Source organism: Lissotriton vulgaris, unplaced genomic scaffold (genome assembly GCF_964263255.1).
Source record: "Lissotriton vulgaris unplaced genomic scaffold, aLisVul1.2 SCAFFOLD_437, whole genome shotgun sequence".
Taxonomy (NCBI): domain Eukaryota; kingdom Metazoa; phylum Chordata; class Amphibia; order Caudata; family Salamandridae; genus Lissotriton; species Lissotriton vulgaris.
Genome location: NW_028242853.1, coordinates 1,084,412 through 1,109,223, shown reverse-complemented (window position 1 = coordinate 1,109,223; position 24,812 = coordinate 1,084,412). Strand labels below are relative to the sequence as shown.

General features: G+C 43.0%; 1 protein-coding gene across 1 annotated transcript in view; it reads right to left on the bottom strand.

Annotated features, from left to right (window-relative positions):
• Positions 1-24,812, bottom strand: part of LOC147668822 (semaphorin-3B-like) — a 233,109-nt gene that overhangs the window by 5,598 nt on the left and 202,699 nt on the right. Inside the window, exons 11-17 of the mRNA XM_086948429.1 lie at positions 19,167-19,311; positions 14,459-14,678; positions 13,358-13,449; positions 11,316-11,357; positions 10,241-10,398; positions 6,103-6,158; positions 5,073-5,212 (exon numbers count right to left, since the gene is read on the bottom strand). Of these exons, the coding sequence (XP_086804555.1) occupies positions 5,073-5,212; positions 6,103-6,158; positions 10,241-10,398; positions 11,316-11,357; positions 13,358-13,449; positions 14,459-14,678; positions 19,167-19,311 (853 nt within the window). The remainder of the gene's footprint in view (positions 1-5,072; positions 5,213-6,102; positions 6,159-10,240; positions 10,399-11,315; positions 11,358-13,357; positions 13,450-14,458; positions 14,679-19,166; positions 19,312-24,812) is intronic.

Below are 24,812 nucleotides of genomic sequence, written 5' to 3'. Positions count from 1 at the left end.
CGACCGCATGTGCAATAATGTGTCCCGGAGTCGCCAGACCCCTCTCGGCCGGGCTACCGGGGGCAGATTGAAGGTGCCCTCTACCGGCGCATGATCGGAAAGAGAGAGGACCCCCATGTCAGCATTCGAGGCTAAAACAAGCATCGGTCCCGACACAAGTAAATGGTCTAGTCGTGCATAGGACTTGTGTGCGTGTGAGAAGTAAGAGTACGCGCGGGTGGTGGGGTGGAGATGGCGCCACATGTCATGCAAGTCCAGCTCCTCAAGTCGGGTGCGAACCAAGCCCGAAAGCTCTCCCAACTGGTGGCGCCGTTGCACAGACCTGTCCAGGGCCGCATCAAAAACCAGATTCAGATCCCCCCCCAACACTATGTGCCTATCAGAGGTGGACGCCACGTCTTCCAGTGCCCTGTGCAAGAATTGTTCCTGGCGGTCATTGGGGCCGTAGATAGAGCCTACAGTCAGCACCAAGCCTCCCACCCTAATCCTGTACGCCAAGAGTCTCCCTTTCTGCTCCGCCACTTTGTGTAAGATCTCCCCCCGGAATCCCCTGGAGAACAGAAGTGCCACCCCTGCCGTTTTGGAAGCGCTGGAGGAGAAAAACTGCGTGGGGAACCTAGGGGTACGCATTCTGGGACAGTCTTTGGCCAGCAGATGGGTCTCTTGCATTAGGCAGACATCAGCCCGGGAGTTCTCTAGCAGAGACAGAACCGCTCGCCTTTTAACCGGATTATTCAGCCCTTTCACATTCAGAGTGACAACTTTAAGAGCCATCAAGGAGGGGAATCATTGAAACGCACCTAGGTGGACGAGGCCCAGCAAGCAAGCGTAGAAGCCACTTCACGAAACCCCAGCGCGCAGCAAGCATAGATATCCCTACGGCACAGTACAGTCCCTGAACCCCACAACCCCACAACTGAAGGAATCCCCCCTTCCCTTGGAACATCACAAACCCAACCCCACACCACTCCCAACTCTCAGCCCCCTCGCCGACCCCCAAACTCAGAACACCCCCCTGCAATTCCCATTCCCGTTCCCCGCTTCTCAAACCAAAGAAAAAAGTCATTGTCCCAGTCCGGTCCTTTACGGACAAGGCCGTGGAAAGTCAATTTAGTGGACGTCCAGCCACCAACACCTGCACTCGCCATCCCGCACCACCCACCCCCAGAACCCCCGCACCTGCAATAAGAAAAGGCTAATGCAGACTCCCCCCGGAGTAAGTTCAGGCCGTCAGGGCCACTTCACCGGTCGCCGTCGCTCTGGAGGCCTCCTGGATGGCGGCCGACATGTCCGCCCAAATCGTGGGCGAGTCCGGACGCTCCGGTGGCGGGGAGCGCCTCTCACCAGCCTGCTGCCAACCGTCCCGAGTGCTGCGTCTGCGGCGCGGCGCCGGGGTGTCTGTATCCGATGCTGTTATGCCCAATACTGCACAGACATCCTGAAGGGACCGGAGCTGGTGCAATATTCCGTTCCACCGAAAAATCAGGCGGAAAGGGTGTCCCCAAGAGTACTGTGTCCCCTGTTCCCGGAGGAAGTCCGTGGCGATTTTAAAGGATTTTCTTTTCTGCAGTGTGACCGTAGATAAATCCTGATAGAGGGCCACCGGGTGGTCTCGGAAACGGAAAGGCTGCTGCCGCCGCGCCTCGCGGAGGATCCGTTCCTTCAGGGGAAAGTCCGGCAGGAAGGCCAAGATGTCCGGGGGGGGCGCCGTGGCCCTGCGGGGGCGGCCCACCTGGTGCGCCCTGTCAATACGAACCTGAAAATCTTCTGACTCCCCTAGTATGGAACGGAAGAGGGCCTCCAGGTATGCGGTCACGTCCTCTCCCTCCTCGCTGGACGGAACGCCCCGGACCCTGATGTTGTTCCGCCTGGACCGGTTTTCGAGATCCTCGGCGTGGGCCTGCAGCTCGATCTGTTGCTCCCCCAGCCGCAGGACCTCTTGCTGCAGGTGGGTGATCTCCTCGTCTCTGGAGTGACCAGCTTCCTCCACGGTGTTGACTCGTTCTCCCAGGGAGTCCACCTCTCGCCGGATCTCGCGGACCTCCCCGGCCACCTCCTGCTTCAAAGTCTGAAAGTCCTCCCGCAAGGAGCTAAACAGCGACTCGAGGAATGACCGCGTCACCGGGGGTTCACCGCCCTCAGCGCCCCTGGAAGGGGCCGGGGAGGTCGTGGCGGTTTGGGCCCCTCCGCTGCGTAGGGCTCCGCGTCCCAACATGTCCGGCAGAGTCCGATCACCCCTCCTTTGGCCCCTAGCGTTCGACATCCTGGCGGTACGGGAGTCAACGATGGCCGTCGCTCGCCGAAGAGGTGACCAGTGCCAAGGCAGCTATACTCCGGCCAGAAAGCACCGTCACCCGGAGGTCCCAAGCAAGGCCGGGGTTCACAAAATGGCTGCCCGTTACAGTCAATGGGCCAACGCCCAGGGAGTGAGGCCTACCCCTGTCGCGAGTCCAGTAGCGGAAAAAAACCCCGCCGGAGGGCAGGCTCTCAGGGCGTAGGCAATCGGGGTCGGCACTCCTAGTCGAAGAACAGCTCCGGGGGCGCAACACCACTCGTCCACAACCAGGGCCTGGCCGGAACAGCCGTACGAGGCGAGGACTCTCCAAACCCCGGTCTTGCGTAGCGGCCGGGGGCCGGCTCCGCCTCCGTCGATCTCCTCTGCTCGGCTCCGCTCTCTCCAATTTCCTCCGTTCGGCTCCGCTCCGCCGGCGAAGCCTCCGCCGGCACCCACTCGGCCACTGCGGCTCAAACACTCCAACGGGACACCACAGGCAGCAGAGCACACCGTCGAGACCCCAAGCCTGGAAGCCTCACGGCCTCCGGATCGCACACCAGCCGCCCAGCGGGCTCCGCCCCGGGCTATCTCGGACAGAATCGCACCTCCGGCGGGGAAGTCAAGGCTCACCGGCCACTCCACACCACCACCGGGGACACCAGGCGCAGTCACCGCTTGATCCGGGGGGGAATCAGCGGTTACGAGCGGTGCAGGGTTTCAGGGGCACGGGAGCTCTCGGCAAGTGCGACCTCTCAGCCCGCCATCTTGGCCACGCCCCCCGAGATCTTTCTTTTTAATGATTTTTGATATTTGTAAATAAAACACTGCAGAATTTACAAACCATAGCGGAAAAGATAGCAGTGCCATTTTGTTGCAGTATCATTAGTCGGAAACTCAGATCCAAACGATGTACCAGATTATGAACAATTAAACCTTCATACATATCTGATATCATCTGATTTTCATATCTATTGAAGAGTCAACTAAAAACCATTTATAGTCTTTCACTATGCAGGCACAAGCTATCTTCTTCATCTAATAGGGCACTAGTCATCATGCAGATCTTCTGCTATCTTACCATCAGTTTTACCATCACACCTATGAAACTCTTCTACAATCAACCGTTTCCATAGCTTAAATAAGTGGCTAGGTGTCTGTAACCAGTGAGTTATTATATGTCTCCTGGCCAGCACAGTGACAGGGAGGTGAATCTGTATTGTATGGGTAGGAGATCCTTATGCTTTCTTGTTTAAACAAAAAATGCCTGACAATTATATGCTGGAATAAAACTTCGCATTTTCGGTTCCAAGATTCCAAGATTTGCCTGCATGTGCGTACTGTGACGGACCATCATAGTCAGTGGCAGTATTATGGAAGGGGCTGTGCAGTTACTAGGAAGAGAGGTGGGTTGTTGGTTGGTTCACCACCTCCTCCCACAGGAGTAGGCGGCCTGGTGAGTTAGGCTACATGAGGGAGGGGCTTGACTAATTCCATGTGTAAGAGGCTTGGAGCCCCTGTTGGTCTCCCATTATGTGTGGGGTGGACGTTCCTATCGGGCTTAGGGCTCCGGTTGGCATTACTGTTATAGGGGGTGAGGGCAAATTGGCGCTTTGATCTCCACCCTCATGGGGGCTATGCCTGCCAACTTGGTGCCCTGTCAGACCTTCCATTTTGTGCGGGTGTGGGTTGCCTTGCCTGCCGGCATTGGTGCCCCGGCAGGCCTTTTTGCTACGATGGAGCTAGGAGCAAGCTCACCTCCACAGGGGCCATATCTGATGGGCTTGGTGCCCAGGTAGGCCTTCTGTTTTTTTTGTGTGTGGTGACGATGTATTCGAGGCTTGGCGCCCTGCCAGGCCTTCAGTTTTATATGGGGATGCAATGGCTGCTGAGCTTGGCACCCTGGCAAGCTTTCCATTTTGTATGGAGTTGGGGTGGCCATGCCTAATGGGTTTGGTGCCCCAGCAGGTCTATCTGTTATGATCGAGGTGAGGGAAATCTAGTACTTTGCTCCCCAACCCTTTGGGGGCCATGCGTGCTAGGCTTGGCATCCCGGCAGGCCCACTGCCTAAGCTAGGCAGCCAGGCAGGAGTAGATGAAAAGTATTAACTCACGGAGGTATGTTATAAAAAATAAATGCTACAGCAAAGATATACCTCACAAAAAATATTCTATTATTAACTGCTATGTACATCACCTAATTCTAGAGTTGTTCCAGTGGTGAATCTACTTTTTAAACACTGGAAAAGAACTGTCTCTGGCAAACGATTGCGATGCTGAAGTGTATAAATAGTGATAAACACTGATTTTTGTGAAAACACTGGAAATTAGCCATTGTAATTATCAAAAAATAAACACAGAAAACAGGGGACTAGAAATCCTGTATGATAACCACCTTCTTTATAAATATACCATCATTCCTGATAACCACTGGTATTTGGTAGAGCTTTCTTTGTGATACCCATGGTATTGGATAAACAGCCGTTGTAACTTCTGATTTGCTTTTCTAAACTTAAACTTTAGTGGGTTTTCGGGTCAATTTTCAGAATTTGGACATAAATTGGCCATGTGGCTATGGAATTCAACAACATAGATAACTATGACACACTAGGTATCACACAACATGGGAAAGAGGCAAAATCAATTAATTGATCTAAATGCCATTTAATAGAAATATTAAATGTCCAGCGGTATAGAAAATTACATTACATGGTGTCAATTGCTGTTAAAGTAATTTACGCAGCCCTACTACCATTTCTTTGGGTTCCAATAAAGTGAAAAGAAGAAAAAAGCCTCTTACCTCCTTCCTAATGCTGTCTCGCGTCTTTTGGTGAGTCCACGTCACCTGAGCTTGTAGGGATTTGGGTAGACACTCCAGAAAGGCACTGCTCCCCTCTACACCATACAGCTTTTTTTCCTGCACACTGATACGGTGGTGATCTGCATGGAGCAAGAGTCATTATGGGTCAATGCCAAAAGACAAAATGACAAATCCATTCATATAATTATATACTGTTGAGTGAGAAATAGCACCTCCTAATTAGGATTACAATTGTGATCTTGTCTTGTAAGCAATTTTTGACAGTCACGAACTTTGGCTTGTCTTAACCATTGTATAGCAGACTCCTCAGAAATGTGTTTGGTTCTCTACGAATTCTGCAGATATGTTTGGAACTTTGGACAAGCCACAAAGTTTTAAAAATATAGACTGACAAAGATGCATAGAACAATATATTAGTAGAATAATGCCAGCCTAAAGATGCATATCTACATATGTATACAGAAGAACAGGCATGCAGGCAGAGAGATCAGTAGGGAGGCAGCTTATCTAATAGGCAACGTGATGGATAGATAGCTAGATAGATATCTAGATAGACGAATAGCTAGAGAGATAGACAGATAGATAGACAGACAGACAGTTCGATCTAGATCAGTGTTTCCTAAACTGTGGGTAGTTCTAAAAAGTGCATTGTGGTTCTAAAAAGTTTGGGAAGCACTGATCTAGATAGATGTTTGTAATACTTATAACAGTACTTATCTCTTGTACCAAATATATTTCATAAATGTTTGTGACTGTCTTAAACTACAATTTCTTGTGTAATCATAATTTGCAATGCATAAAATTAAGTTAGCTCCTCCTTGCACATGTAATTAATTCTTAGACTACATTTCTGAGTTGATTTGAAGAGAGGTAAAGGAGCCATCCAGTGTAAAGGAAAAAAACATTTTGGTTTACCTAGTCCTGCGTCACTAACAATCATGAGCAATAGGTGTTCTAGAATGTTCCATACAGCACCTGCAAATTACCATTTTGCATATCAAGCACTCACCTCCAGAGCACAGTGTGTTCGGGTCTCCATTCCGTACATCCTGCCGCCGAAACCTCCTGCCAAAACAGAGCGTAGAAGCCATGCTTAACACTTCTCCGCACAGTTTCCACATTGCTTGTACTACCTAACCCACAGTTCCCAAAATCAGGGTGATGTTTCTGTGTCCGCCCCCCTTCCACCCTGAAATCAGCAGCAGGAGGCAGTGATACAGGGGTTAGTCATGCCATTCTCTAAAATCTACCCTCTTCTCTTCTATGTCAGTTTTTTTAATTTATCAAGAGTTGTACATGTAATTACCACAGTACAGTCAGTATACTGCACACTGCAGCCTACAGGCCAAATTTCAGGTTCATATGATTATCTATTTAAAGTATGACTATCCAAGAACAGGGAGAGAAAATACAGTTTCCCTGTCTCTAATTTTAAGTCTTAATCGGCAAAATGGGATGAAAGCTTATCTATTTAAACCGATAAACACTGATAAACACCACAGATTTCCCTCTGTACCACTGTCATGTATTCGGCATTTGAAGCATGGAGAAAATCTTATTTTTTCTTCAGTAAGAGTATCTTACTGCTGGAATAAATGACATCTAAGCAAAGAGTAAGACACAACTGCTTACATAAAATGTTTTGTGACTGAAGCCCACAGGAAGGGATGCTACACTAAAATATCAGTAAAATAAAAGTGTGATAGAGGATTTGACATTTTTGATTATTAACTGAAGGGCTCTTCACAATGTGGCTTGGGTGTTCAAGACAACAGCAAGGAAGAATTGTCCACATTAGTCTGTTGCCATTAATACATTCTGTTTTGTGTTCCTTTCATTTGTCACATTCTTATTTGAAGTGCCACAGAGATACAGGGGTTACAAACATGGTTTCAACTATGAACTAATATTGCCTCAAGTCAGTGTTTATAATGGTCAATTGCAAACATCAAATGGGTTACTCTTTCATGGTGTGCTGATAAATATCTCTTTGTGTGGGGTGAAAGTATGATACAAAACTTTCCACGTATTCCAAGCTAATGCCAATATCAATAGCTTCCAAATAGCCCAATGGAATGTGTGATACATTCACCCAGTTGTTGCTTCTACAGCAACAGCACTTTGCAGTCTGGGGATAATAATTTTGTGTTGGTGTTATATCTGACAATACAGCCACTTAGCAGCCATTGATATTCACAGAACAGCAGAACAGCAGCACCTTCATATAGCTTGCAAAAAGTGTAGATAAGCAGTGGGGAGAATCTACAAAGACTTATGATTCAGGTGTTCAAGAAATCAGGGGTATGACTCAATCTAGCACGTCTCGGAAAGTAAATAATTCTACAAGGTAGTGTGGGCAGGGGTGACCAGCTGTAACAATTTAACAACATTTAACCTGGATGAGGCAATACAATTTGCACATAGAGGGTGAAAAAATGATAAGAATGGTTTGAGTAATTAACAGTACTCTAAAGGAATAGACAATAGATCGCTGAAAGCCGACCAGAAAGTGCGCCTAGGAATGTAGGTGCAACATTTAGCTTGTAAATGCAGAGGCCCACTTTTATGAATCACTTTATGGACTAGGCATAAAGATTTGAAGATGGTTCCTTTTCTGATGGGTACCCAGTGAAGGTTTTTAAGCTTATTGGTGATGGAAGCAGATGGGGGAGATTTAGAACTAATCTGGCTGTTGAATTTTGCACCACCTAGAGCTGGCAGATGAAATATTCAGGAGCACCAAAAAGAGATACCTTGAAGAGAATAGGGCATTCACAACTATGCTACAGGATGCTTCTGTTAGCAGAGGGAGAACATTCCTAGGCATTTTGAGCAAACAAAAACAGGTGGCTGAATCCTGATCGATCTGTTTAGAAAAGAGGAGGTGATGGTTAATGAAGGAGCTGAGATATTTTTTTTACAAACTCCAATGGAAGATGGAAGAGGTCCAGTTCTTGGGACTACCAATAGGGAAACCAGCTGATGAGTATTTTAACAATGAAATGGAAATCTACATCTATGGTTGGGCTGCGTAGGACATACCGTCCAAACCAAAGAAGTGAACAATAGGGAACCAAGGCTTAGCACAACTGCTGAATAATATAGGGCTTGAGGAAGGGCCCTTACATACAGCATGCGGGAGCAGAGAGCAATTTAACTGGCTTCTTATATATGCCTACGTTGAAACGACTCAGAATCAGAGTGGTATAAGAGACTGTATTGAATATGGTGGAAAGACCCAATAGAACAAAGGTTGCAGAGTTTCAGTATCAAACAGCATCCTAAGATCATCCTTGACAGAGAGTAAGGCGGCGTCTGTACTGCATGTCTCCCAGAAGCAGGACGGAGCAATCTCAAAGAGGCCATTGGTTTCCCCAAAACGTGAAACCTATTTATTTACTGCTTTCACTTAAACTTTAGTTGGCAAGGGCAAAAGAAAGATAGGCTTGAAAATATTGAAGGAACTGGGATCCACCAATGGTTTTTGCGAGCAAAGGGATAACCTGTCCATCCTTCCACTAGGGTGGACTTATGCAGGTCCCTTAAGAAAGATTGTAGAGACCTCTTTATGTAAGGCTGAAGATATCAGCCTTGAGAGAGAAAACATATTTTCTAAATGGCAAGGCATCCAAGAGCCTCTGCTGGTAAGCAGGCAGTGTGGCTCCATGTTCTCTCATTTCTGAAATGTGCTGGTTCTTCCAGTTCCATCAGGACATGCACAGAGTTATCTCCGGATTGGTTCCCTCATCTGAGCCTCTGTGGCGAGTCTGACTCTGGCAAGCTTCGCTAAAAGGCCCTGAAGAGAGCGAACACTGAGAGTCGTTTTAGGCATGGCTGGCTGCCACCACACCTCTTCTTCTTTACATATTTTGGATATTAGGATTTTAGCACACCCAAAATGACAGGACTGGTGGAGAGTGACATACTTGTATTGAAGCCGGTGGATGGGGACTAACTAGACCATGCCTTATGCTGATTCTATGAGGTTATTTCAACTGTGTGGAACAACTCATCGTGGTTGGGGCGGAGCAGTACAGAATATTTTACTGAACACACAGCTGAGATGGAGTATGATGTTCTAGCACCACCGGGGGAATCAGGCTCAACAGCTACATGCCTCACCTGCACTTGTGTGACACTGCCTTGTTGTCTCTAGTGTTCTGACTCAAGGCAGTCACAGGACTCTTTGAACCCCTCCCTCCTCCAGCACAGGGCCAGTAAACTTTTACTAGTGATCTAATTTTCACTACAAGAACCTCAAGTTCCTCGGCCAGATACATCCTAAATTGGCAGCTGTTTCAGACTCGGAAGGTCAGTGGCCTGTTCTCAGACCTCTAAGCTCTGATGACCTCCTCCAATATCTCATTATACCTAAAAGTTTGGAGATTTCTCCCTTCTTAAAAGCTGGAGTCATTATACCTATAGGCTAAGTTTAATTTCTCTTTCAGATGTTCTGCCCTGTGCTCATACTAAGTTCATGTGTGTCTTGTGAGTCCTTAATCTGTTGATTTCCAGAAACTTGCAAAGTAAATGGTCCAAGTAGACGGTAACAAGAGCTCCTGAGACAATCTAGTATATGGTTTTCCTTCTGTAGACATATTTTATTTATTTATTTATTTATTTATATTGTAATGGTTGTTCTTTCATTTTTATCATTCAGGTCTCTGACTTGCTGACCAGTGCTACCAGTAACTGGCTGCTGTTTCCTGTTCCCCTTTTCCCTGAGGGATTTCTCTGCCCTGGCTTAGTTATTAGAGAACAAAGGCTCAGAGGCATGAGGAATGGCAATTTCGCAGTCCTTGATTTGCTTGTGGTGGAGAACAGACAGAAAAGTTGTCAACTGGCTTAGGAACTGAGGCTTTCCAGGATTTGCTACATTCTCCAGTCTTCTCTGTCAGTTGGCATATAGAGATTGGCTTGCCCATAGACATGCAACCAACTGTTCTGCATTGGGTTATTTTAAAGGTGAATACCAAAGGTGTCACTGCCTCTTTAATATATATTCTGGTACATGCATAGAAAAGTTGAGATTGTTATTCAAGGTACCAGTTAATTAATTTGAGCTGCCTTTAAGTTTCCCATCCTGCCATACAAGCTCACAGGCTGGAACAGTGTCCCTTTAAATAACAACTTCCACTGACACAAACCTTTTAGTGTTGGGAAGATAACGGGTGCAGGTGTTGCCATCCCAAGCGCAGTAGGGATCTCTTGCTAAGCAGCATTCGGCACAGGCTCTGCCATAGACACTGCACCGGTGCAGGGGTATCTGTGCAATTGATGTCTTGGATCCAATGTACAGTTGTTGCTGTGGGAAAAAACATAACGTCAAATGACTACTACCAGCAGTCTTAACACATTCATTAACTACAGCCTGAAGTAGCCGTGTAATGCATCCCTACAGTAAACCTCAAAGTAGCACTGGCTACTTGAACTTTTCTGCAAAGTTTTGGTAAAGCATCTCAGGTTCCCAGATGTTCTAAAAATAAGCAGCTGAACATAATTAACCTTCGATAAGCCTGGAGTCAATGTATACATATACAATATTGCTTTTCTACCCAACTGTGGACATGGAGCGAATATGGAAAGGCTTTAATTTCTTTTAGAAGTGGTATTTTGGTGGGGGCTCCACTCTTTATCACCAGGGACAAGGCTACGAAAGAAGGCACAATATTGTATGCAAAGTTGCATGAGTTGTATGCAAACATTTATCTCCCCACCAACTCACCAAAAGAAGATTTCATAGTCCTCATATCTACCTATAAAGATATCCTGTGGAAAAGAAAATGTGTATTGCCCCAAACTACACATTTTCCTAAAAAAAATAAATGTTGAAAGTGGGTTGTAAACTAACCCATCAAATCAAGATTCCTATCTGGCCTCAAGAATCCCTGTAGGACAGCATAAAGCTGATGAGGTTCACTAAGAAAACCACAACAGAGAAAACTAGACTAACACACCATGTTATTGACTTCAGGTTCAAGAGTACCTGGACAAAGGTATTGGCTCCCCACAGGTAATACATTTTGTCTTGGCCTGATTCATTTTAACCAGATGCGCTTCATTCATTCACTTGAAGCATCAATAGTTTACATGTAGAAACAGTCTCAGGTGGTACATCATAAAATGAATAGCATGGTGGATGTGGAAGATTTATCCTCACTCTGTCAGAGTAGTACTCCATCATGCACTTCCCTGTACTTGACCAATCAGGAAGCTACTTACTCGCTTTGAAGACAGCTGCAAGTTGGTGATGGAAGACGAGTCCTGAAGAAAGAAAGAAAAAAAGAAATGGAACATCTGTACTGCAATTTTCAGTGTAACTGGCACATTCAGTCACTGTCTGTCATTAGAGTGTCCTAATGGTGGGTGTATCAGGAAAGTTAGGGGTGAGGTTGAGGAATCAATAATACACTTTCAGTAGGTAAAACTTGAATTAGTGCCTACTTCTCGGTATAAAGTCCCAGAAATTAATAAAAGAATATTTTTTAAATACCACCTCTAAATCCAACTTAGACAATTTTCTTATATCATTTCTTAACTTCATTATCTTTTTTACTTCATTGTCTTTTTGAACAACGTATATCATACAAATCACAAAATAACAACATAAATGACTGGATAAATCATTTCTTCCTACCCCTTCTTATAACAATTCGATGCTACATAATGGTGGGTGTAAGCACAGGATCCTGTCTTTAGAGAATCGACAAGGATGAAAGATGCAAAAAAGAAGGATATTTACTTGTCATATGATATATATTCCCCTGAGCAAAAGAAACACAGCTCACTCAATTTGGTCATGTGTCTCTTCTGAGGCAGAGGGTTACACAATGGTTCTGGCTCAGCTGAGGCAGAAAATGAAACAAGTGCACAATATACAGGTAATACAGGAGTGACACAAGCACTTTTCTTAACCCCATTCCTGATTGCACACCACGTTTAGAGGGTCCCTTCTTGATTATAACCATATTTCACACGTATTTCAAATTAAGGGCGTTTTATAAATTTGAACAAACTTTCATGCAACACCTAATGCGGTCCTGCCCAATTATTTAAAAGAAGCTAATGAAATACTTTCCCTAAGAGTTAGTCGGGGCACCTATGTAGTAGTCTGTCAAACCATATTTTTAAATAAGGATATCAGAATAGTTCCCTTCCAAGAAACTGGGACTGCACAGAGTTTTTCCAAAACAAATTGAATCCCTATTCTGACCTGCTACCCGCAATGAAATGGTCTTACCTGCTAGATCAGTTTCCTTATATCAGTAACACTAAATGCATTCTTTAGTGGTTCTTAACCTTTTGACTTAATCATTACTGGAACCCAGGGACCCCCACTGACTCATTACTGGCAGCTGGGGACCCTGGCCTAATCATTTTTGATGATCTGAACCAAATAACAGTACACAAAATATACAGAAACAAACATTCATCACACAAATTATTAAATATTTTACTTAATTCACTAACAAACAGAAAACATTTCAAAATTTAAGTTTGGAGCTTTTCTTAATTCAATTGACGCCCCTCATCGTCCATACTACATTGCGTTTGCACTTGCACTGCTCCCACAAACCAATCTGAGGATATTGACTTAATTTGCACGTGCTGAAAAATGAGTATTTTATACAGCATTATATAATAGTATATACCATATGCCCTTTATTACTGCTAGTTTGCACATGTATTATTAGACGAATGCACTAATACGCACCTTTATATTGCTAATTTGCACATGCGCCGGAAAATGATTACTTTATACAGTATTGTTGGTACTTGTTAAATCAGAGACTGATGTAATTCTATGATGTATATGCATTTTATTTTGAATTGTTGCTATATGGTTGTATTTATACATACCGAATAAAGCACTTTTGAATTGAATTGACTTAATTTGTTGCCTCCAATTTCAGATTCTTTCGCATTTACAGAACATTTTCAAATTTTCAATGTACATTTGGCTTCTTCATTTACATACAGTTTATTTTTCTGTTCATTTTATTTAATTTTCCTCTGGGTTCTCGGGATCACAGTTTAAGAACCACTGGCGTACTGCACAGCTAGGTTTGGTGCGATTAGTACATGAGTGACTGAAGAGATTGTGTTTGCAAATATTCAGGAGGGGCGGATGTCGACAGCAGGAATCCTTACAGAAGTTCACACGGTGCCCGAAAGAGTTCAACAGGAATGGTTTTATGAGTAACTTAATTTATCCGGCGAGATATGTTGCATCATCCTCCACAGTCGTATGGTGGAAAACTCACCTTTAAGACCTGCAGCTCCTCCAGAAGAAGCTCCTCCATGTTCTGCCAGCTTTCTTTGGGCACCGATATCACCTTGAGCACTGTCCCAATGTCTGTGTTAAGAGAAAAATAGAACCCGCATGTCAGTATGGGTAGGGGCACTTTGGAACTTAGGGCAGAATTATGTTAAAAGGGCATCAGAGCTTCACAACCACCACTTGGTCAGATAGTATTGGGTGGGTTTTTACTGAGGTGTAGGAGACTTGATCTGTGCTGACCAATGAGGATCCATTGAGTTTAAGAGGATAGAAACTTCCTAATGAGTGAGGTTTAATGTGTGAGGCTGCCATTGAGTAATGTGGTAATGGAGTGAGACACCATTGACATCTGTGTTGTCAGGATGCAATGAGATGCCGCTGAAGAATACAAAATCAGTGAAGTGGAGGTGGAGCAAGACAACACCAGTATTGTGGGAAATGTGACCAGTGATTAAGGGAAATATTAGGTAGGTAAGTAAGTAAAAGTCTTGTAAAGCGCACAAATGCCGAGGCGTCTTGGCACTAGCGTTCCATGAGTAAGCCAAACTGTCTACTTGGTGTGTGTGGAGAATAATGAGAAAAGAGATATAGGGAATGATGGGACAAGCGTGTGGACACGGCAAAATCATAATTATGGGGTAGAAAGAGATATTATGTAGGGCATGACGTTGGCAATGTGGGAAACAGTGAGACAGATTTTTGGGGAATGCTAGACCAGTGACATGTGGGACGGTGGAAACAGTGATGTGGAGTATATGCAATCAACAAGATGAAGAATGGATATACAGTCAGGTGTGTTAAGTGATCACAAATGCAGGAAATATTGAGACAAAATATGTTGGTAATGATGGGCCAAGTGGTGGAGGAATTGTGTTCCCAGAATTGTGAGATCATGTTAATGACAATGTCAGGAATGAGGAGTTTAATTATATAGGATCTGGACACAGTGATGCTGGGAATGTTGAAACAAGTTGGTAAAGATAGAACAAGTGAAGAGGTGAACGGTGAGACCAGAGATGTGACAAATTATAACATCAAATTAATGAACATCCTTCAGGGTGTCTGTGGCCTACACCCTTCTTACCAGTGCCTATGAAGAGGACGTCGTACTGCCCATCCGCGGCGGTCACTCTATCTACTACAATCTGCGTGAAGGTGTAATTGACGTTAGTCTTTAGGAAGATGGGGCGGTGGTTAGAGGACACCACAGGGTTGTACATGAGTGGGTGGTTACGAGCAAACTGGATGACCTCATCTGGAAAGTTTTTAGTAGACTCAAAGCTGCCAAAGGTTTTGCTGGGGCACTGCATAAAAGAAAGTGAGATGTTTCATTGACATTCACAATAATGAACACATTACATTAATCAGCTGCCTCAATGCAGCTACAGAAAGAAATCAAGATCAAGCCATCAGCAATCAAATTACTGTGACAAATGTCATGTACATTGGCAAAAATTCAAAATAAATTGAATTTGATCTGAGAGAAAAGGTACATAAACAAGAAATGGTGAGAAGGGTGTGCTCTCACCTTCTTAAGAGATTGTTTTAAGATAGCACCTACTTAAGATAGAGTGTTCTGCTGTCTACGATCTGAATCTGCTATATCTTTAAAGCTGAGGAATCTATTGAATACTTGTTTTTTGGTCCTGTGAGAACAGTGAATCTGAAGGGTAGTTATCCTGTCTGAACTTCCGCAATGTACAAGGCTCGGGGATAGCACTCATGAATGGGGTCTGAACCAGAAAATCTGTATGGCTGAGGCATAGCTTTACTTCTTTCATCTACCTCTTCAAGACTGGTAAGTCCAAATGATAAATCTCATGTCTGGGGGTCAATCAACGCTTGTAAGAATTTTTACCATGAGGAATAATTTGACTGTCTAGAGACTGATCCTGCAAGATCTGTAAACCTGAGGAATAGGTCTACTGTTTTGAATATCGTCCATGATGGTCAGATGCTGCTTTAGCTCCTATAGCACTGTGCACTAGGGATAGCTGGATATTCCCATATCTGTTAGAGTGACTGAGGCATTTTTTGCTATCTCCTTGATTCACTATAAGGGGCATGTTTATGCCTAGAGTTGGATCCTGACCTGGCTGTTTTTCTGGACCTTAAGCTGGACCTCTCCAATGAGGTCCTTGTTTTCCTCTTCAAAGTAAAATTAGACAAGCAGCTTGGGCAGGGCAAGAATACATTTACAAATGGTTGGTCAATGTCTGTAAAATCATAGACGCTGAAAAATATTAAAATGGAATTGTTCTCGTAGGAAGTAAAATGCTAATATTGATTCAAGCATTTCCATCCATTACATTCTGCTATCCGATTGAGTCCAAGTGCAAATCCTTGCAGAATGTGTAAACCTGAGCGGAAGCTCTGCTGTCTGATCTAAAAAAAACCTGTGAACATGAGGGATAGCTCTTCTGTTTGGAATTTGACTTTGCAAGAGTTTTAACTCAAAAGCGTAGCTCTGCTCTCTGGGGTTCTAAGCATGTAAGTTATGTATGTCTACGAGATAGTTGTGCTGCCTGGTGTGACTCTGCAAAATCTGATTAGTAAATGTGAGAAGTAATGCAGTTGTTTTGGTGTGAGCCTTCATGATCTGCGGCTGTTATTTTAGGTTTTGCAATGTTATACTCTAGCATTTTAGCCTAGCACTTGTCCACCAAGAGATTTTCTTTGCACTGAACAGATATAAATTCAGATGCAAAAGCTAATATATTAAAAAACGAATCAGGTCAGAAAAACAGAACCAAAAAAAATACAACAACAGTTATATTTCTTTTTTTAATATGTAACTTACATAAAGTCTCTGGCTGCCAAAGTCCAGAGATCAATGAAGCAGCAGCCATGCTCCAGAACTTTGAAGGAAGCACAGGGAGCACCCTCTTTAACCTCAATTGGAGATATCAAATGCGGAAATGGTCTAAACATTAGGGTGCACATGGCTCAATTGGATTACAATTGACATTTACAAATTATAAACAGTTCTGGCCTGAGCTAAAAATAGGCCAATAGCCTTCTGCCAAAGGTGTAAGTATCACAAGTGATCCTGATCTTCACAGAAGGTTCAAACCTCATTCATGCAGCTGTTAAGTTGAAGTAGATAGCCTGCATCCAACCTTGCAAAGAAAATTGACTTTTCCAAAGAGTGGCTGGCCTAGCAGTGGAATTGACCAGTTCTTTGCGAACGTATGCATCATTTGCACCAGTAACACTAAGGCCATAACTTGCGGACACTTTGGCCAGTGGACATACACAAATATTAAATAAAACTGGACTAAGAAAGGAGTGCTAGGAATGCCACATGTAAGGCCATGCAAACCATAGAAAAATAGAGACAAAACAGCAGTCTGTTGGCAGTTCTACAAACATGAGGTTACCCAGCAGAGCACTGTGCTCTTTGCCCAACTAAGTTCACAAGCTGATCGTGTAATCAACTGTTGCAGAGACTGAATAGGACGACAGTGCAAAATTCTCATTGGTTCATTAGACTATCAATTATAGATGTTGCAGTGGAGTCACTTTTCATCCAAGGTCTATAATTTGCCTGCAATGGGTCATAAAGCTAATTGGTCTCAACAAAATATATATTGAAATTGTATAGTTAGGACCCTTACAAGAATTTTAACAGGATAAAACAGTTGAGAAATGGATTCGAAGTTACTTGAGTCTCAGCAACACTCAGAAGGTTTTGCAAAGATGGGAAAGTTGCATGTTTTAAAATATTGGATGTAATGTTCCCTGAGCTGACAAATTAAATGTTGTCTTCCATATGTTCCATTATACATTGGGGAACCTATCCTTAGTTGACACTGATGTTTGGGTCTCCAAATGAAAGCTATGGTATCCTCCAATGAAAACAATTGCAAATCAGTCACTTGATAGTTTAATTCTGAGGATTTTACTCAATAAATTGGATTAGATAAAACAGGTGCTGTGCCAATAGGACAAAAACACAGATCTTTTTTTTGATCAATTTCCAAAGTTTTGCCAGAGAAAAAAGAGGTCAATGAGTAACAGAGAATTTATGAGGTTATCAAACCAGCCACTGGTTCTGGTGTGTTTTGGAAAAATTGGAAAAAGTATTTGGAAGAGTGTGATACCTGACCTAACATGAGACAACGTATTTTCCACCAGGGAAAAAAGCACATTGTATTTCCTTTTCACAGTAAGACAGGTGGTGGGGATAGTTTGAGGACATTCACTCTGCCAACAAAGTTCGTGGTTATGTGTGTTAACATTACTATTATTAATTCTTGAATGAAACATTTATTACTTTTCCAGAAGTAAATGGAGCCAAGTACACTAATGTCAGGATAAAATACCTCTAATCTGGTGGTCAAAGCACTTTTATTAACATTACTTCATAGACTCTTAACCCCTGAATTCTGTTTTAAAATGTTTGTAAGTGGGAAAGAACACATGAATGGGCATGGGAACTAGGAAATCCTCTGACCGGAAAAACTTTAAACTGTAAGTGGTTGGAAACACAGTCAGATAAGCAAATATTAATTAGATCGCATTTCTACATGTGTGTGTAACACAGGACACTAGTTGAATTACATTTAAAACAGACAATGAATTCATCAATGTTTAGGAACCTACAATGTCATAAAGCTAAACCAATGTGTTAAATATCAAACAGCTACAAGTTAAGAGGCCTAGAGACACAGAGGGGTCGGAAAATGTTTTTATATCCATAACTTTTATTATATCTAGGATGTCTGTTTATCACGCCAAAGTTAAAGTTTGATTTAGTGAGGGAAAACAAGTCACTGATACGCCCTCAAAAGAGGAAGTCTGTTCAAGGGCACATTTAAAAAGTAGGACTGTTTCTGTAAATAACCTCAAGTCCTTTTTCAATTCGTTCTGATTGGGGTTTACTAATGATATACTAATGCTTGAATAATTGGGACAGACACAGAAATTAAGAGGATGCTATCATCCTGCACCTGATCTACGCCAAACAACACATATAATATCACCATTGTGAAGAAGCTGGAAGATATTCAGTGCTTGTTTACATAGTAAGTGGGAATTAATAAGTACCAGGTTGTGGAAGTGCGTGTCACCGGTTTTTAATGGGGGGGGGGGGGGGGGGGGGATTGAGTTGCAGTGGTCTTTGTGTCTTTAAGATCTCTCAGGCACATGCATCAATATTGCTTTTTGCGATTCCTTAATTGCGAAAAATAAGGAATCGCAATTAAGGAATTGCAAAATGCAATGCATCAAGAAATCGCTAAATAACCTCATGGTAATTTGCTCCCCCTAATTGCGAAATCACAATTTTTTTAAGTTTCATGCATTGCATTTAAGGAATCGCAAAATGTGATTCCTTAAATGCAATCACAATTTGAGAATTCGCAAATATTTGCGAATTCTCAAATTGCGAGGGCCTTCACCCTTCATGCATTCCAAAAGCAGATTTTTCGATCGCAAACGGCCGATTTTTGCGATTCGCACCGTTTGCGATCGCAAAATCCTTTGATGCATGTGCCTGTCTGTCTCTTGGGGTACATGCCTCTGCTATATGCTTTTTGGGAGAACTGTGTAGTACCGTCTGCTGGCAATTGCCTGGATCCATAACCTATTTATAATGTTTTTTTACTTGACTCTCATTAAGTGGCATTAAGAGGAAAGCTGTCAAGGAACTTTAGATGAAATGTATGACAGGGGGATGTTTCCATCTCAGTGAGGTGTATTTAGAATCTGAAATTTCTTTACAGTTTATCCATTTCACACAATGTGTTTTCAAACAGACCACACTGGCTCACAGTGAGGCAAGCTCTTACCATCCCTGGCCGTGGATATGGCACTCGCCCCTGGTAGGACACCCACTGGTAGTTGGGTCCCTCCTTGTGTGCAAATGGACCCAGGAAGGCTCTTCTGATGTCATTCATAGTGTAAAGGCAGACAGCTGAGCCTTTGAAAACAGAGCTGGAAGAGATTAGAAGAGCACCGACATGTAATTCAATAATTGCAGGAAATTAGGGCCACAATACAGGAGGAGACCAGGACATCATACAGAAGGTCTGAACACCATGGGGGGGTTTCTAAATGCTACTGACATGATTTCTTCATGTTACACATCATGCTGTGGGTGGTCTCAATATAACAGAGCAAAGTTCTGAAATGGGTTAATGGCTTTTGCCTACCAAGCTCTATGTTTCAAAACTTAGACAAAGCATTTTCAATGTTCATTAGTTGGGCATGTTGTACTTAGGGTCTGCTTCGGTCCATGTACCCGGTGTTGGTGCTCTCACTGTTAGCAGATGATAGCTGGGAAGGGCACATGATGAATCTGAAAGGCCTTGACAGGCCATCTGCAGGAGGGAGTAAAAGAGCCCATAGTCTAGTAAAGGACCACAAAGATGCTGGGACTGGCAGGCGTCCTGGATGGTGCGCAGGGTGGGACACAGGAAAAGAGTACATGATGTGAGGAAGGGGAGCACATGAAGGTGCCCAGTGAGACAGGGAGAGGGCAGGAGGAGACTTGTTGGCAGGGTTAAGCCAGTCATCTGGGCGTAGTGGGAAAAAACACATGTGCGCACCGGGTACCTATGCAAGGGGTAACCCTTACATGACAAACAGGAGTGTGCGCTGCTGATGCCTTTGTAATAAAGCACACTGTAGAGCGGGATAAGAAGGCTTGGTATAGTAGTATAATATAGAGTTCAATAGTAGGCCGAAGAATGCTCTAATACATCTTGGTAATATAGTAGGGTAAATATGCTGTACATAGTGTTGGTAGTGTAGCAGAACACAGAATGCTATAACTTATCTTGGGAATAATGAAGGCTAAATATGCAATATAAATGGAAGAATTACTTATTCCAATAATGCATGTATTATTGTTTGCTGACACCTTTTGTTTGGATTTTCGCAACAAACTCCTCAAGCCTGACTATGCACAACCATCGCTTCAGTCAAGTGGAGGAAGTGATAAGGACTTTTGTTGTGACAAACTTTTGATATATATATATATATATATAAATATATATATATATATATATATTTATTTTTTTACCCCATACAATTTCTTTCTCCACCAGTTCACAAAGAGCAAGCCATGCCAGAGCACGCTGCTTTGATAATTTTTGTTGCAGACAATAAGACATGACGCGCTTCGACCCTGAGAGTCTTGTATGTGTAACGTTTTGCTTCCTCTAAAGTAGTTTCATGGATCCCAACACTTCAGAAGACCAATTGCTTCCGGGAAGAGAATCACCTAAACAATGCATAACGATATTAATAGTGCAACGTGAAACTGAATTTTAAAAAACATTTACTCCCTTTTCCAGTCTTAACACTGCAATTAATTATTCTGCTTTACGTAATATGTTTTAACACAAACAAGAAACAAAGGTTTAAGTAACAAAATATAATCTGCCACGTTCAATAACAATTCCATAAACCATGCCTTATATCTGTCATGAATACAAAAGCAGGACTCAGAATGTCAAGTCCTACATGTTGCTTCAATCATAACAACAACACCTTCACTGTTATGTATATATGTTTGCCACAGTCAAAAGCTCAAAATAACAAAAACGTCGTAATTGTGTATATATTCTTTACTTACACAGTTAGACTCCTCTAATTCAATGTGGTTTCGAGCTACTATGTGAGTACAGCTGGATTTATGGAGCAGTATTGATATTGATGTAAACTGCCCTGACTGTGTCAAACATATATATATACACACAATAATGGCGTTTTTGTTTTTGTTGAAACCTATTCTATGAAGGATGATAATTGATTGCAATGTTAAGACTGGAAACGGAGTAAATGTTTTATAACAATTGAGGTGCACGTTGCATTATTCACATCGTTATGTATTGCTGAGGTGATGATCTACCTGGAAACAACTGGTCACCGGAGGTGTTAGGAAACTATGTAAGCACTTTACTGGAAACAAGACATTATGTGATCAAGACCCATAAGGGTGGAAACGCATCATGAATTCTTACCTGCAATAAAAATTATCGAAGCGGAGCACTCTAGCGCAGCCCGCTATTTCCGGACCAGCTGGGAAAGGAAAGTTGTGTGGTATAATAAAGGATACGAGGTTCCTGCAAGCGAACCCCGATCCCAGTGCGTGGAGTTTGATTTGTCTCGGACTGGTTTATGGAATCTATCTATCTATCTATCTATTTATCTATCTATCTATTAGTATATCTCCACATCAACGAGATCCGGAGACCCGGGGCTCAATGTTGCGGCAGTCCTGGTCAGGCTCCAGCAGCCTTAATAATACACCAACCATTCCCGTCAGTATAGAGATTACTAGGAAACTCCGGAATGCTTGGATTATTTATTCGCACAACGATGCCTCCTCTCAGCTTTCGCCTTGTTCATGGCGGTCCATTATCTCTATACTGAGGGGATTAGTTTGTGTGTGTGTATATATATATATATATATATTCAATTTTCCTCAAGCGCTCGTAAGCAATGCGCACTCAGAAGCAGGTTGCTCAAGGATTTTCTTTATTCCCAAACACGCTACACGTTTCGACACTAGATTGTGTCTTGATCACACGGTCCGTGATCAAGACACAATCTAGTGTCGAAACGCCTAGCGTGTTTGGGAATAAAGAAAATCCTTGAGCAATCTGCTTCTGAGTGCGCATTGCTTACGAGCGCTTGAGGAAAATTGAATTAATTAGGAACGGCATTTGGGTTCGCCGTTGTTGTGCGCCACCTGACTTGGGAGAGGATCTCAGCAGGACCCTTTGTGTATCGGAATATATATATATATATATATATATATATATATATATATATATATATATATATATATATATATATATATATATATATATATATATATATATATTCAAACAATCACACTCACGTCTTTGGTGGAAACGGCAGTGCGAAGTACGGACACCAATTGCGTGTTACACAGTTTCTTTAATCAGCCATGACAGAAACAATGTCTCTCCGACGCGTTTCGGGGCTCCTCCCCTTGGTCACGAGTGGTTGGAAAGGTGAATGGTGCATACAATTATAGATTCAATCACATGGTGTGCCATAACAAAATAAACATAAAGAAAATACTATCGCGCTCACAGACGCGAAAATAACAACGTGGGGCGGCAAAATTATTCTGCTACATTAACAGTGATCATGGAGAGCCAAATGCTTAGTGAGTAATTTTTGTAGAATGCAATTAATATCATTTACATCATGGTATTATTTGTACATGTAAACTAATTTAAGGTCATAAACATAAATGACAGACTTCAATTCTATATACGTGAGGGAATGTTCTTTGATTAATTTCAGAGACCTTTACACCCTTAATTTCGGATATTGAATGTCAGTGTGTCAGCATTTAAGAACTTTGCGCACTTGGGCAAGAACTGTTATCACAAATATGAACTACTATGAAATTGCTATCATGGGTGTTCGGAACATTCCCTCACGTATATAGAATTGAAGTCTGTCATTTATGTTTATGACCTTAAATTAGTTTACATGTACAAATAATACCATGATGTAAATGATATTAATTGCATTCTACAAAAATTACTCACTAAGCATTTGGCTCTCCATGATCACTGTTAATGTAGCAGAATAATTTTGCCGTCCCACGTTGTTATTTTCGCGTCTGTGAGCGCGATAGTATTTTCTTTATGTTTATTTTGTTATGGCACACCATGTGATTGAATCTATAATTGTATGCACCGTTCACCTTTATAACCACTGGTGACCAAGAGGAGGAGCCCCGAAACGCGTCGGAGAGACATTGTTTCTGTTTCTGTCATGGCTGATTAAAGAAACTGTGGAACACGCAATTGGTGTCCGTACTTCGCACTGCCGCTTCCACCAAAGACGTGAGTGTGATTGTTTGAATTGATTGGGCTCGCTGCCCGGTACGGACCGCTGTTGTAAGAGGAGGGGCCATAGCGGTGTGCAGCGGCTGCTGCGCTTACATGGGAGATATATATATATATATATATATATATCCATACTAATATAATAAAGAGAGAACCCAAACCTTTGAGGCGGGTAATCTCAGAAACCACAGCACCAATCACAACACCCAATACAGCGTTGGAAAGGACAGTTGCAACAGAAGGACATAGGCTATGCAGCGGCCCACCATATACATTTAAAAGATAAAAAAACCATGCCAGCAAAGTAGTCCCTTGTGGGCGTGTCTGCATTGTGCTGTGGGCGAGTGCTGGGGGTGTGACAAACGCTGGGGGCGTGTGGTACATTCCGCCATTCTTGCCATGTCTCATATCATGTGCTAATCCCACCCTGCTCCCTTTAAATACCCCTGCACCCCATAATCATAACCCACCCTTACTCCTTGAAATACCCTACACCCTAAAACACTAACCCATCTTAACCCTATAAATATACCCTGTACCCCAAAACCCAAAACTAGCCCTGAACCCTAAAGACACCACTGTACCCCAAAACCCAAACTTACCCCTGAGCCCTAAAATACCCCTGTACCCCAAAACTAAAACCTAGCCCTGAACTCTTAAAATACCCCTGTACCCCAAAACCCAAACCTACCCCTGAATCCTAAAAATACCCCTGTACCCCAAAACCCAAACCTAGCCCTGAACCCTAATAACCATGTACCCCAAAACCCAAACCTACCCCTGAACCCTAAAATACCCCTGTACCCCAAAACCCAAACCTAGCCCTGAACCCTAAAAATACCCCTGTACCCCAAACCTAGCCCTGAAACCTTAAAATACCCCTGTACCCCAAAACCCAAACCTACCCCTGAACCCTAAAAATACCCCTATATCCCAAAATCCAGACCTAGCCCTGAACCCTAAAAATACCCCTGTACCCCAAAACCCATACCTATCCCTAAACGCTAAAACTACCCCTGTACCCCATAACCCAAAACTATATCTGAACCCATAAAATACCCAAACACCCCAAAACATATACCTCAGTACCCCAAAACATATACCCCTATACCCATACTTACCTTATCCAAAGATTAGAAAAAAACATGCTTTTACCATTCATGCATTTACAACGAATTTTGTTGTAAATGTATGCGTGGTAAAAGCATATAAAATGTAATGCCATTCGTTATAATGGCATTGCGGGGTCATGGTTCTTTCGTAATGAAAGTATGCAGAGTGATGGTATGCGGAAAGAAATTTGCGGAATAATGGGTTTTTACCCTCCCCCGGTAAGTACATTGGTGGCACGGCGGCCCACATCTCCAGCAACATACTCATATTTTTTCACCACCCATTTGAAAAATGCACAGGTTTCTCTCATTGATGGCCAGCACCGAAATACACTTTTAGACACACCTCCTGCCACAAGTTCTAGAATTGCGAACTTTAGAGCTGGGGAGCTACGTTCGAATCTCGGCATCAGCTCAACAGCCTGTGATTCCAGGCAAATCAATTTATCTCCCCGTGCCTACCAGAAATGAATGTGTTCTTCTG